The sequence below is a fragment of the Ambystoma mexicanum genome, chromosome 13 (genome assembly GCF_040938575.1).
Source record: "Ambystoma mexicanum isolate Mex_15411 chromosome 13, UKY_AmexF1_1, whole genome shotgun sequence".
Classification (NCBI taxonomy): Eukaryota; Metazoa; Chordata; class Amphibia; order Caudata; family Ambystomatidae; genus Ambystoma; species Ambystoma mexicanum.
Genome location: NC_090938.1, coordinates 72,128,679 through 72,143,127, shown reverse-complemented (window position 1 = coordinate 72,143,127; position 14,449 = coordinate 72,128,679). Strand labels below are relative to the sequence as shown.

Sequence of the window (14,449 nt, the reverse complement as noted above, 5' to 3'; positions counted from 1 at the left end):
GCCGCTACAGGCTAGTGGAAAGCCGTAGTCCTAGCTCCAAGCAGACAGCCGAGAGTGAGGGCTTGGGATCTGCAAACTTCGGTCATGCTGCTACAGGCTAGTGGAAAGCTGTAGTCCTAGCTCCAAGCAGATAGTCCAGAGTGAGGCCTTGGGATCTGCAAGCTTCGGTCATGCCGCTACAGGCTAGTGGAAAGCAGTAGTCTTAGCTCCAAGCAGACAGTCCAGAGTGAGGCCTTGGAATCTGCAAGCTTAGGCCATGCTGCTACAGGCTAGTGGAAAGCTGTAGTCTTAGCTCCAAGCAGACAGTCCAGAGTGAGGCCTTGGTATCTGCAAGATTAGGCCATGCCGCTACAGGCTAGTGGAAAGCTGTAGTCTTAGCTCCAAGCAGACAGTCCAGAGTGAGGCCTTGGTATCTGCAAGCTTAGGCCATGCCGCTACAGGCTAGTGGAAAGCTGTAGTCTTAGCTCCAAGTAACCAGACTAGAATGAGGACTTGGGATCTGCACGGTTAGGCTCATCAACCACAAGCCAGTGGGGGGCCACAGTCTGTCCCTTGATCCCAAGGAGGAGCCTAGGCTGCGGCCTTGGATTCTGCACCTGAGACGGAGCTGCCATAGGCCAGTGGAGTACTGCAGTCTGTCCCTTGACCCCAAGAAGCCAGCGTTGGGTCTTGGGCTCTGCATGCTTATGGCAAGATTCTGCAGGTTAGTGGAGGGCCCCTGCTCCAAGTAGCCAGACTACAGTGAAGTCTAAGGCACCGCAAGACAGTTTAGCGCGGGGCCTTGGGCTCTGCAGGCTTATGATGAGCTGCTACAGGCTATTGGAGTACCAGAGTCTGTCTCTTTGCCCCAAGAAGTCAGTTTAGTGTGAGGACATGGGCTCTGCAAGCTTAGACCAAGCTGACACGGACCAGTGGAGTACCACAGTCTGTCTCTTGACCCCAAGCAGCCAGCTTAGCTTGAGGACTTGGGATCTGCATGCTTAGGTCAAGATGACACATGCCAGTGGAAAGGCGTAGTCCTAGCTCCAAGCAGAGAGTCCAGAGTGAGGCCTTGGGATCTGCAAGCTTCGGTCGTGCAGCTACAGGCTAGTTGAAACCCATAGTCTTAGCTCCAAGCAGATAGTCCAGAGTGAGGCCTTGGGATCTGCAAGCTTCGGTCATGCCGCTACAGGCTAGTGGAAAGCAGTAGTCTTAGCTCCAAGCAGACAGTCCAGAGTGAGGCCTTGGAATCTGCAAGTTTAGGCCATGCTGCTACAGGCTAGTGGAAAGCTGTAGTCTTAGCTTCAAGCAGACAGTCCAGAGTGAGGCCTTGGTATCTGCAAGCTTAGGCCATGCCGCTACAGGCTAGTGGAAAGCTGTAGTCTTAGCTCCAAGCAGACAGTCCAGAGTGAGGCCTTGGTATCTGCAAGCTGAGGCCATGCCGCTACAGGCTAGTGGAAAGCCATATTCCTAGCTCCAAGCAGATAGTCCAGAGTGAGGCCTTGGTATTTGCAAGATTCAGTCATGCTGCTACAGGCTAGTAGAAAGCCGTAGTCTTAGCTCCAAGCAGACCGTCCAGAGTGAGGCCTTGGTATTTGCAAGATTCAGTCATGCTGCTATAGGCTAGTGGAAAACCGTAGTCTTAGCTCCTAGCAGACCGTCCAGAGTGAGGTCTTGGGATCTGCAAGCTTCGGTCATGCTGCTACAGGCTAGTGGAAAGCCGTAGTCTTAGCTCCAAGCAGGCCGTCTAGAGTGAGATCTTGGCATCTGCAAGCTTAGGCCATGCCGCTACAGGCTAGTGGAAGGCCGTAGTCTTAGCTCCAAGCAGACTGTCCAAAGTGAGGCCTTGGGATCTGCAAGCTTAGGCCATGCTGCTACAGGCTAGTAGAAAGCAATAGACTTAGCTCCAAGCAGACAGTCCAGAGTGAGGCCTTGGGATCTGCAATCTTAGGCCATGCCGCTACAAGCTAGTGGAAAGGCGTAGTCCTAGCTCCAAGCAGAGAGTCCAGAGTGAGGCCTTGGGATCTGCAAGCTTAGATCATGCGACTACAGGCTAGTTGAAAGCCGTAGTCTTAGCTCCAAGCAGACAGCCGAGAGTGAGGGCTTGGGATCTGCAAACTTAGGCCATGCCGCTACAGGCTAGTGGAAAGCAATAGACTTAGCTCCAAGCAGACAGTCCAGAGCGAGGCTTTGGGATCTGCAAGCTTCGGTCATGCCGCCGCTACAGGCTAGTGGAAAGCCGTAATCTTAGCTCCAAGCAGACAGCCGAGAGTGAGGGCTTGGGATCTGCAAACTTCGGTCATGCTGCTACAGGCTAGTGGAGAGCTGTAGTCCTAGCTCCAAGCAGATAGTCCCGTGTGAGGCCTTGGGATCTGCAAGCTTCGGTCAAGCCGCTACAGGCTAGTTGAAAGCCGTAGTCCTAGCTCCAAGCAGATAGTCCAGAGTGAGACCTTGGGATCTGCAAGCTTCGGTCATGCCGCTACAGGCTAGTGGAAAGCAGTAGTCTTAGCTCCAAGCAGACAGTCCAGAGTGAGGCCTTGGAATCTGCAAGCTTAGGCCATGCTGCTACAGGCTAGTGGAAAGCTGTAGTCTTAGCTCCAAGCAGACAGTCCAGAGTGAGGCCTTGGTATCTGCAAGCTTAGGCCATGCCGCTACAGGCTAGTGGAAAGCTGTAGTCTTAGCTCCAAGCAGACAGTCCAGAGTGAGGCCTTGGTATCTGCAAGCTTAGGCCATGCCGCTACAGGCTAGTGGAAAGCCGTAGTCTTAGCTCCAAGTAACCAGACTAGAATGAGGACTTGGGATCTGCACGTTAGGTTAGGCTCATCAGCCACAAGCCAGTGGGGGGCCACAGTCTGTCCCTTGATCCCAAGGAGCCAGCCTAGGGTGCGGCCTTGGATTCTGCACCTGAGACGGAGCTGCCATAGGCCAGTGGAGTACTGCAGTCTGTCCCTTGACCCCAAGAAGCCAGCGTTGGGTCTTGGGCTCTGCATGCTTATGGCAAGATTCTGCAGGTTAGTGGAGGGCCCCCGCTCCAAGTAGCCAGACTACAGTGAAGTCTAAGGCACCGCAAGACAGTTTAGCGCGGGGCCTTGGGCTCTGCACGCTTATGATGAGCTGCTACAGGCTATTGGAGTACCACAGTCTGTCTCTTGACCCCAAGCAGCCAGCTTAGCTTGTGGACTTGGGATCTGCATGCTTAGGTCAAGATGACACATGCCAGTGGAAAGGCGTAGTCCTAGCTCCAAGCAGAGAGTCCAGAGTGAGGCCTTGGGATCTGCAAGCTTCGGTCGTGCCGCTACAGACTAGTTGAAAGCCGTAGTCTTAGCTCTAAGCAGATAGTCCAGAGTGAGGCCTTGGGATCTGCAAGCTTCGGTCATGCCGCTACAGGCTAGTGGAAAGCAGTAGTCTTAGCTCCAAGCAGACAGTCCAGAGTGAGGCCTTGGAATCTGCAAGCTTAGGCCATGCTGCTACAGGCTAGTGGAAAGCTGTAGTCTTAGCTCCAAGCAGACAGTCCAGAGTGAGGCCTTGGTATCTGCAAGCTTAGGCCATGCCGCTACAGGCTAGTGGAAAGCTATAGTCTTAGCTCCAAGCAGACAGTCCAGAGTGAGGCCTTGGTATCTGCAAGCTGAAGCCATGCTGCTACAGGCTAGTGGAAAGCCGTAGTCCTAGCTCCAAGCAGATAGTAAAGAGTGAGGCCTTGGTATTTGCAAGATTCAGTCATGCTGCTACAGGCTAGTGGAAAGCCGTAGTCTTAGCTCAAAGCAGACCGTCCAGAGTGAGGCCTTGGTATTTGCAAGATTCAGTCATGCTGCTATAGGCTAGTGGAAAGCCGTAGTCTTAGCTCCAAGCAGACCGTCCAGAGTGAGGTCTTGGGATCTGCAAGCTTCTGTCATGCTGCTACAGGCTAGTGGAAAGCCGTAGTCTTAGCTCCAAGCAGACCGTCTAGAGTGAGATCTTGGCATCTGCAAGCTTAGGCCATGCCGCTACAGGCTACTGGAAGGCCGTAGTCTTAGCTCCAAGCAGACTGTCCAAAGTGAGGCCTTGGGATCTGCAAGCTTAGGCCATGCCGCTACAGGCTAGTGGAAAGCAATAGACTTAGCTCCAAGCAGACAGTCCAGAGTGAGGCCTTGGGATCTGCAAGCTTAGGCCATGCCGCTACAAGCTAGTGGAAAGGCGAAGTCCTAGCTCCAAGCAGAGAGTCCAGAGTGAGGCCTTGGGATCTGCAAGCTTAGATCATGCCACTACAGGCTAGTTGAAAGCCGTAGTCTTAGCTCCAAGCAAACTGTCCAAAGTGAGGCCTTGGGATCTGCAAACTTAGGCCATGCCGCTACAGGCTAGTGGAAAGCAATAGACTTAGCTCCAAGCAGACAGTCCAGAGCGAGGCTTTGGGATCTGCAAGCTTCGGTCATGCCGCTACAGGCTAGTGGAAAGCCGTAGTCTTAGCTCCAAGCAGACAGCCGAGAGTGAGGGCTTGGGATCTGCAAACTTCGGTCATGCTGCTACAGGCTAGTGGAGAGCTGTAGTCCTAGCTCCAAGCAGATAGTCCCGTGTGAGGCCTTGGGATCTGCAAGCTTCGGTCATGCCGCTACAGGCTAGTGGAAAGCCGTAGTCTTAGCTCCAAGCAGACAGCTGAGAGTGAGGGCTTGGGATCTGCAAACTTCGGTCATGCTGCTACAGGCTAGTTGAAAGCCGTAGTCTTAGCTCCAAGCAGACCGTCCAGAGTGAGGTCTTGAGACCTACAAGCTTAGGTCATGACGCTACAGGCTAGTGTAGCTTAGCTTGAGGACTTGGGCTCAGCATGCTTAGGTCAATATGACACAGGCCAGTGGAGTACCACCGTCTGTCTCTCGACCCCAAGCAGCCAGCTTAGCTTGAGGACTTGGGCTCTGCACGCTAGGTCAAGTTGACACAGGGCACTGGAGTGCCACACTCTGTCCCCTGACTCCAAGCAGCCAGCCTAGAGTGTAGCCTTGGGCTCTGGGCGTTGCGGCTGAGCTGCCCAGGCCTCGTCGAGGGTCACGGCCTGTCCTTTAGCACCTTGGGGAAGGTACATTTACTCAAACGTTAATATATTTGCCCACTAAGAAGCCTCAGTGCACACAGGAAAACACGGTTTGCCCCAAATCACTCTTTACATGCTGAAAAACATGGCCTTACAAGCTTGCCTACCCATAGGACTATGCTACAGAAGGCATGTGTGCAGCCGAAAGGAACCTTTTACAAGCCTGGCTTAGGAGATCCAAACATTTCAAAAAATGAATAATTAATTGCCCTGTATATGTAGTATCACTGTGAAGCTTGATTGGTGATTTTGTATTTCATACATAATATTTTGCTGCTTCGATCAAGTATTACAGAATTGTTTTAACATTGTGATAATGTGATGAATGTTTGGTCGCAATAAAGTTAAATTATAACGATATCTCCATTAAGAGAGAAGCGAGAGAGGGAGATAGAAAAATAGAGAGCGGGAAAGAGACAGAGTAAAGTAAAAAGAAAGGGGCGAATAGATGCCTATATTAGGACCACCCTGACTGTTACCTCTGCTTCTTTTCACTTTCACTAAACAATATTTCTTCCCACCCCCCACTAAACCTAAAACCTTCCACCCCTCCTCCCCTCTGCTTCCCTTGCTCCTGTTCCCCTTTAGTGGGGGGCAGTAAGCGCCATGCAGACAGCATACAAAAAGAACCAATGGAGGGCAGTGTGAATGTGAGATGCACGCCGAAGCCTCTTTGCAGTAAACTGAGTTGGGTGAGTTCATAATCCATGCACAATGTGCATGCAATCACTTACAGTGAGGCATATGTCGCAACTCCACCTCACTATACTAGCCTTTATAATGCCCCCCACCCGACTGCACCAAAGAAATATTTTAACAAGAGCAATCAGGTTTATTTGCTTAAAGCCAAAGACCACACTGTTTTAATGGTCTTCCATTGTTTCCACAAAGTAAATTACTTCCATGTAAATTACTATGTGGATATTACTTTGAAATACTTCAAATTCTATATGTATTTGTGGGGTAAAGTGTAAAAGGGGAGGGGAAGGGTTTGGGGTGAGGGTGGTAGTGAAGGGGAAAGGTGGCATGGGAGACCCCCCAAAAAAGAATGTCGAAGTATATTTTCAAAGTAATAGCAACAAATTAAATTACTTCAAAGTAATATATAGTATTTTTTATAGGAATAATTAGACTTCAATGTACCGTACCGTACAGAAAATATATAGGCATTTGTACACTTATGATTCTGTGCTGGCCAATTTACATGCCATTACCTTGTTCGATAGCTAGTTGAGTTGTTCCAGGAGTGCAGCTTGGAAGGCAACCGGTGCGACTATGCCCTTTGTCACCCAAAAAACATACAGTTACTGACGAATGGTTACTTCAAACACACGCATATTTCCTGGTATTATTAACAGTGTGGACAGTGCTAATTATGCCATTGTGACAAATCAACTTCCGGGTACCAGTGGTCCAGGTACAAATATCAGGTTTCTGAACCATAAATCAGCCCCACAACTCTAGTACACCAGAAGGGATCCGAAAAGATTGGAAACACGAGGAAATTATAAACCTCCTTGTCCAATTTTGGTAACGCAGACGGAACGGCAGGCTTATCTCTGCAAGGTCGTGGATCGCTGTTAGTTGCAACACAAGCAAAAATACAATTATTATCCAATGATAAAAAGAGACTGTGCAGTCAAGGTTGTATAAGAAGATCTACTTTATTATTGTCATAACAGACAGTTTTAGCACTACAAAATACCACCCAGCCTGTAAAGGAATGCAGAGGACACACTGTTTCAAGAAGGAAAAGGGATGCACTCTGGATACTGACAGGAGGGTAGTCGATAAAGTAATTAATCGCACTGGTTCAAGGATACTTGGTTTCAGCACAAAGGGAGCAATGGGTCGTAAAATGTCATGAGGGGCCTTCAGAGAAGGACCAGGGGGACAGAACCACAATGTACCTTGTGCTTGTAGAAGGTCTTGGTGCTCGACAGGGTCGTGTCAGTTTCAGGGCGCTTTGCAGTTTCTGCGACCGAGTTCAAGACGGGAGACTGTTGCGGGTATCAGGCGTCAGTCAGTTCGGTGAGCGAGGCTGGACGGACAGCTGTAGGCTGGCCTGCACAGCGGCTCGGGTCAGGATTCGTTATCTCAGTGCAGGTTGGCGGGTCTGAAGCACTGCTTGAGGCATCTTGGACGACATTAGCAACTGCGGCGTGACAACAGTCAGTGGTGCAGTCGGTTGCAGCTCGAGGGGCTCAACTGGCTCAAAAAATGTCCTTTAAGGCAGATGCTGGTTGATGCTTGTCGATGCACGCCTCCTAGCGTCTTCACTGGGCGTGTGTTGTCCTTTAAGGCGGACGGCCCAAAGCTGAGGATAATGTTGCAGGCACCTGCCTTGTCCTTGGTTTGGTTTAGAGACTCTCTGGATCTTCCCACCTAGGAAGCTTGCTTGCAGAGCCTAGCAGTGAACGCTGTGTGCTCGCTAGGTACCGGTTCTGGAGCTGTCGGAGGGTCCTCTGGATTCAGTATCTGCCTCTGTTTCCTGGGAGATGTTTAGGGGTAGGGTCTTGCTTCCCTCTTAAAAATCCTGGCCTTCCTTCACTGGCAGAAGCTGTAAGGCAGACTATACCTTCAGCCAGGGTACAAATTAGCTCTTCTTTTTACTCCTTGCAAAGTCTTCAGATGATCTTCCAAAAGAGGGGCTTGATCCGATTTTAAAGCACGATGGGCCCCAGTGATTGGTGTCGGCTAAGCCTACCTTAATCCTGGGTCCCCACCAACAATCTCCTGTATGTGTGAGGTCATAACCAGAGTGCTTTGCAACAGAAAATGTAAAGGGGAGAAAACATGTAATACTAAGTCTCACCCATCTTCCTGTCTGTTGTGGATCAAAGGATCTCTCTGGTTAATTGAGCTCTCTGTGGTTCCTGATTAAAGCGGCAGTTCTCCCTTGAATCTGTGGCAAGAACAGACATTTCGTCTCCATCAAATCACATACTCCTACCCTCTGAATGAGTTACCCCTGCGGGGTTGGCTACTGTAAACTCATGTACCAGACATGACAGGTCACTGCCTTTGATACTGAGAGGCCGCAGCTGGTTTTAGGTTGACACAGTACATACCAAAAGTGTTGGGTGTTTTCCTGTCTTTTGTTAGCCCTGCGACCGGGCCGCTCATGGGCCTGCTTAAATTAACTCTCATCAGTATGCATAGCTGCCACCAGCATGGCCAACAAAGGATAGGGCGGAACCATGGAGCCTTTGTTATTTAAGCAGGCTGGCCATGGCAGGAGGAAGGTTTTGCCCTCTCCCTTTTGAGATGCCTTGATGTACTCCTGGGTGTCACATTCCAATTAAATGTGACAGGGAGGACTGCACCTGTAGGCAGTATCCACCCAGAGTACACAGTTCGGTGTGTATGTCATGCTGTGAACGTAGGAAAATGTGTGCAGATTAGCCCCACACATTTTCCAGAAGTTGATCTACCATCATTCAATTTCATATAAAATTTCAAAAAGCCCAGGTGAGCATACACCCACCGTGCAGATGGTCAAATTCCTCACAACCATTAACCAATTAACTTCATTCGTGTGATCCGAACTCTTAATATCAAACCCGAGCAGATACTTGTTTCGACCGAAGCAGTCTTTATCAAGGCTGCGTCCTAGATCGTTGCCAAGATGTATGAGTCGTTATTCACAGCGAAGCGTTCTACATTCTCAAGATGAATCCTCTTGTCCTTGTGGGAAGTCTAGACATGTAGGTAACTTCAATTGTTTGTGTGCTCAGTTCTGTTGGGTAATATGTGTAATAGTATGCAGTAGATTTCCTGCCGTGTTCGGCAGTCATACGCGTGTTATTACCGGTCGTGGGACGAAGGGGTGTTGCTAGGTCTGGAAAAGATCCGTGGCTACACTAATGTCGGGACTCTTGGGACTCGGGGCTAGCTAGCCTTTTGGTTGTAGCCCTGAGCTTCTATCCGGGACTACAACTAAAAGACCTGGGGTTATAGCCCCACCATCCCCCCCAAGCAATGCCTCTGAGCGGGCGCATCGTTGTATGGTATGTGGAGCACAGTTAATGGGTGAGCGGTGTCACCAAGTACAATGTTAAAATATTGATGGTACCTGTCCAGCATTTGGAATTTCATTTCATAAATCAAAATGTGCACAGAGGTTGGTAGGTTTCACCCAGATGTGGTGTCCATGTCACAGGTTTTGACACACTCCTCCCTGAGAACTTCAAGATCCTCTCTGAGACCAGGCCCAACAGACCCTGAGGCGGAGTAGCCCTGATCTTTCCTGAATGGATCTCTGTTTCCATCATCCCCACTCAGACCTACTCCTCTTATGAATACCTGGTCTGCAGGCTCTCTATCTAACATGGCCTCGATCCTACCTTGGCTACCATTTACAGGTCACCTGGCCCAGAAACCCTCTTACTCTCTGAATGGGCTGATCGCTCCTCCTCTCTTCTATCCTCCAGCTCCTCCTCCTTGGGGATCTCAACCTCCACCTGGACTCCCCGGACTCGTCTGGGCTCTTTCACAACCTATGTGACTCTCTTTCCCTCACCATTCTATCCTCTCATCTCTTCAGGCATCCCCCCCTCTAATCCTCTCACTACTCCTCTTTTCTGGACTGACTACTTTCTTCTCTCTTCTCACTTGAAACTTCCTGTCTCTTTGTCAAAGGCCCTCCCAACACTGCCACCTTCCGTTGAGGTTATTCGACCCATGAAGTGAGTTTCAGCAGCCATCTTTGCCTCCACCTTCTCTCCTCCACCTACTCCTGCGACTGACTCCCAACCGTGACACAGCAATTTCCAACCTTCACCTCTCCATCTCTAACACTGTGGATATCCTTGCCCCTGTTATGAGGATCTACCTGAAGCCTGCCACAAAGTACAACTCTTGGTACGACTCCTATTTGACTGCTCTGAAACCCAATTGCAGAGTAGCTGAGCGGAATTTTGGAGCTTTGGGTGCACTCTCTGACAAACGGACACGTTGCCTGCTCCAAAGGCAATACAGACTCTCCATCCTCTTTAAGAAGAGGGTCCAAATTTAAGCCTGCATCTCTGCGGCCTCTAACAACGCGGCCAAACTTTAAAAAATCTGCAAGCAGCTGGCCAATCCTATTGCAGTATCCTCCTCCTCTACCCACATCCAGGCCCTTCACGGCTCTGGCTTCTCATTTCAGCACTAAAATCCAGGAGATCCTGTCCGTACTCTCCACCACTTCTCCTCTCTCTCTCCCCTCACCCCTCAGGCTTGCCTTGCCCACCCCCCTCCTCACCTTCTCTCTTCTTACTCTCCTGTTAAACCTGATCTCTATCACTCCTTTCTGATTAGGCTCTTGCTTGGCTGACCTCTTTCCTCCTTGACCGACCCTCCCAGCTCCAGCTTGGTTCCTTACTCTCCACCACCTCTCGCTCTACATGTAGTGTACCTGAGGGCTCGATCCTCTCCCCATGCTCCTCGATATCTGTCTGGCCCCTTTGGCCCTTCCGATATCTACCTTCAAATCTAACTTTCATTATTATGCGGATTGCACGCAGCTCTCTTTCAGGCTACCCTCGGAATCCTCCTTGCTCATCCCGGTCTATCTGCTGTCAGTCATGGTGCACCTCTAACAATCTCTGCCTCAACGCCAGCAAGTCTCAGATCCTTCTGATTGGGACCCCGGCTCCAGATTTCCCTCTCTCACTCTGGCCGCCCTCCTTGGGCCCCATGCCCTCACCCTCTGGTGAGACAAATTAAACCTTGGAGAGATCTTCGACTCCACACTGTCCTTCTTTCCACACATTCTGGACCTTGCCAAGAAGGCACGCTTCCAGCTGTATCTCCTCCAAGACCATCTCCTTTTTCGAACAGTCGTCCAGAAGCTCACTGTCTCTAGAGGTCGGGTTCTCCCTTGGCTTGACTACTGCAACAGGTTTTTTCTCTATCTACCTACCTCTACGCTTTGCCCTCTTCAACTCATCCAGAATAGGACCGCAAGACTTATCCTTGGTCTCAAGCCCAGGGACCGCATCTCTCTGGCTCCGGAATCCCTCCACTGGCTGCAAGGATCAAGATTAAAACCCTCTGTATCGTCCACAAGACTTTTGGGTCAGTGGCCCCACTACTCTCTGCCTAAGTACCTTCCTCCTAGAGCCCTTCGCTTGTCTACCTCTAACTCTCTGCGGGTGAGTCGCTTCTCCAAGCAGAGATTGGAGGGTAGAACTCTCTCCTCTGCAGGTGCCTCCCTCTGGAATGGCCTCCCTGCCTCTCTCCGCCTTGAGCCGGACATCCTTAAGTTCCAGAAACTCCTCAAGACCTACCTTTTCTCCACCTGTTTCTCCCTTTACCCTGCTAACCTTCCCTTGCTCCTGCCCCTTCTGCTGACTGGCTGCCTGGTTGTCCTCTGAGTCTTACAGGACACCGGGCCCCCCATGACCAGTCCCCCTGCACTTGGCGCCTGGCCCTACTTGCACTGCAGCCTGGCTAACCTTGCACTATTGGGCTAGGAGAACATTTGCCCCTTGGAGTCCAAGCCTCTCAGCACTTAACTCTGTTTGCGCTCTTTCACATTCTCAATGACAACAGACCTATCAAGATTGTTGTCTTGTCCTCCCTCTGTTTCCCCTCCCTTGCCATGACGCGCCTTAAAACACTTGTGCATAGGCATAATAAACACCAAATCAAGCACAGGTAGCATAGCTCAGTGGCAATGCACGCGTCTTGGAAGAGCAACACAGGTTCGAATCCCAGGTCCGTGCTTAGAAACCTCTTCAGCATTAAGCACGTTATAAATAACCAATTATAATAATCTATTAATCATATATAGTCTCGGTGGGACATTCATAAACTTTAATACAACTATTATTCAGGAAGACATGTGGTATTCCCAGGAAATTAATGTATGACCTTAGCAAATATACCCCTATGATCAGATAACACAGCGAGTAGAGCGCTCGTTTTGACATCAGTGCAGAGGCTGCTGATGCAGGTTCGAATCCCAGCAGAGCCAACTCAGCCTTTCATTCTTCCGAGGTCGATAAATGAACACCACACAACGTGGGAAATAAGCAGCGCTCAGATGCCCAAGGGTTCGTAGCGCTATATAAATAACACAACAAAAAAACTGCACATCAAAATATCAGTCAAAGGTACATGGTTGTAACACTCGTGTAAATAGGACACATGGGAATGGCTTAAATGAAGGAGAGAATGAGAAAACAAAAGCAGCAGGAGGCAGAAAGACTGGATGAAGGAATGAAACACTGAATAAATAATAATAATTACAGTATTAAAGTGGAACCCAAGCTTGATCCATTGGAAGAACACTTGGAAGGACGCAGCAGGTGCTAAAACAGCATAACCCGGCCAGTGCACACTTCCCCACTCACCCCATTTTTATCGAAGGCTCTGAACATGTGCTCCACGTAGTCGGCCGCCTCCTGGTTCTCGGCGACCCCGAAGAAGCGTTTAAACTCGTGCATGAAGAGGGTCCCGCTGGGGCACTCCACCACGAACTTCTTGTACCATTCCTGGAGCTCGGCCACGTCTATCTCCACTGTGCTGGAGTCATCGCTGAAGTGCTGTCCCATGTTCCGGGCGCTCCGTCTTGCTCCTGCAAGAGGTTTTTTTCCTCTTTATTTTGGCGCGCGTTTCTGCTATCCGGCCCTCCTTCAGGTCTGTTGCATGACGCTCACGCGTCCTGCCCTGCAGCCTGCGTGCTCCTCAGGCCGCTCTGGTTAAACCCGCTAAGTCCATTAGGGCATTCCCCGCGAGACCTTCACGCGCTCTAAATCCGTTCCCCTGCCCGGAAGCGCGAGTGGCCGACAGAGGCTGTGAGGGATCGCAGCCCCGACCCCAAGACTCTATGCACTTGTACATTTATAAGGGGCTGTGCTGTATATGCGCTCGCCTCTAGACCCATTTACCGAGAAAATAGGCCTTACATAAAATATGGACAAAGAGGATTAAGACAACTTAATATGATAAGCTTTCAGGAGTGCCAGATGGCCAGTTTCCCTGCATAACACTTTTTAAAAACACCTATGTATTGAAACATAGGATAATACCACATGGGATGTTAAGAGTGGAGCAAAGGCAAGCAGGAGACACGCAAACATTGACAAGCAGGACCCAGAACAAAGCAGTTAATCCACAAGAGTGTGATGTCTACACACAACCACTTCAACATCTGCCTGACATTTTTAATAGTAACCCTAGAAATCTGGTAGCGTACTTTGAGGGAAGTGCCGGGCCAGGGAATTGGCTGTCAGCAGAGATAGCGAGAGAGACTAAAGCCCGGGGGCAAAAATGGAACCCCCCCCAGAGGTCCAGGGAACTCTCACCAGAACGCTTGCTTACACCAGCTCCCCTATATCATTCTCTGAACTTCAAAACCCTCAAACTCAGGTTTCTGACCGCAGGCGGAGCCCTGAGCAACCCAAGCTTCTGGGGCAGACTGGGGCAACTTTGAGGATCCAAGTGGTGTAAGAAGCGAATAAGCGGGAGGGGAGCAACCTGAACCCCCCCACGATCAAGTCTATTGAATCATAAAGTGAGGAGGAAGCAGATCAGTTTCTGCCCACTCTGCGCTACATCTCAGACAGTGAATGAGTAGTAAAGTTGGGGCTTATTGAGAATTTGGTGGTATTATGGGGGTCATTACGAACAGAATTACTGCCCAAATTACCACCCCGCCGAATTATGAGCAAGCGGTAATACCATCAGCGATAATTCCCCCAACGGTAATCCCGCCAACTGTAATACAGTTGGTGGAATCCCCATCGAGAACACTAAAGCTGTATTTCTGTCGTATTACACGTTGGGACATGGCAGCAATACCGTTGAAATCTGTTGGTAATTCTGCCGAAAACACAGCGCAGTTACCTCCAGCATCCAGGTGGCGGTAAATAGAGACAAGCGCCACAAATGAAGCCGCAGGTGCATCCAATCCATTCAAGAGGGCTACATAAAGCACACGCCTTCCCAAAACACATTTTCCAACACCACGCTGCCACTAGCCATTGAGAACTGGGATATTCAGCTGCTCACGCTGCGCATTGATCTATAAAGGCAGGAAAATCAGCACAGGGTGCAGAGAGGAGGAGGAGGAGACGCCATGAAAGGCGAGCACCCATAGCTAGGGTCAGGCCCTCAACCTAAACCCTCACTGACATTCAGCTGGTATCCCTGTGCCGGCTCAACAGGTGGACCATAGGTGAAGTTGCTCACCATAATCCAGAGGGACATTGAGAGCAGGAATAATACCAGGAACGCTGTTCCCCGGCCGCTAAAGCTAGTGTCCGTCCTGCTATTCCTAGGAACTGGCACCTTTCAGCACTCCGTGGCCATGCTGCACGGCATGCCACAGCCAACATTTTCATTCATGCTTGGACAGGTGCTGGAAGCCCTCTTGCGCCATATGCATGGTATATCTCTCTGCCCACCACTCCGGCACAG

General features: G+C 50.2%; 1 protein-coding gene across 1 annotated transcript in view; it reads right to left on the bottom strand.

Moving 5' to 3' along the window:
- Positions 1–12,914, bottom strand: part of GUCA1B (guanylate cyclase activator 1B) — an 88,572-nt gene extending 75,658 nt beyond the window's left edge. The window contains exon 1 of the mRNA XM_069633293.1: positions 12,382–12,914. Coding sequence (XP_069489394.1) covers positions 12,382–12,582 — 201 coding nt within the window. The 5' untranslated portion in view covers positions 12,583–12,914. The remainder of the gene's footprint in view (positions 1–12,381) is intronic.
- Positions 12,915–14,449: the final 1,535 nt, after the last annotated feature.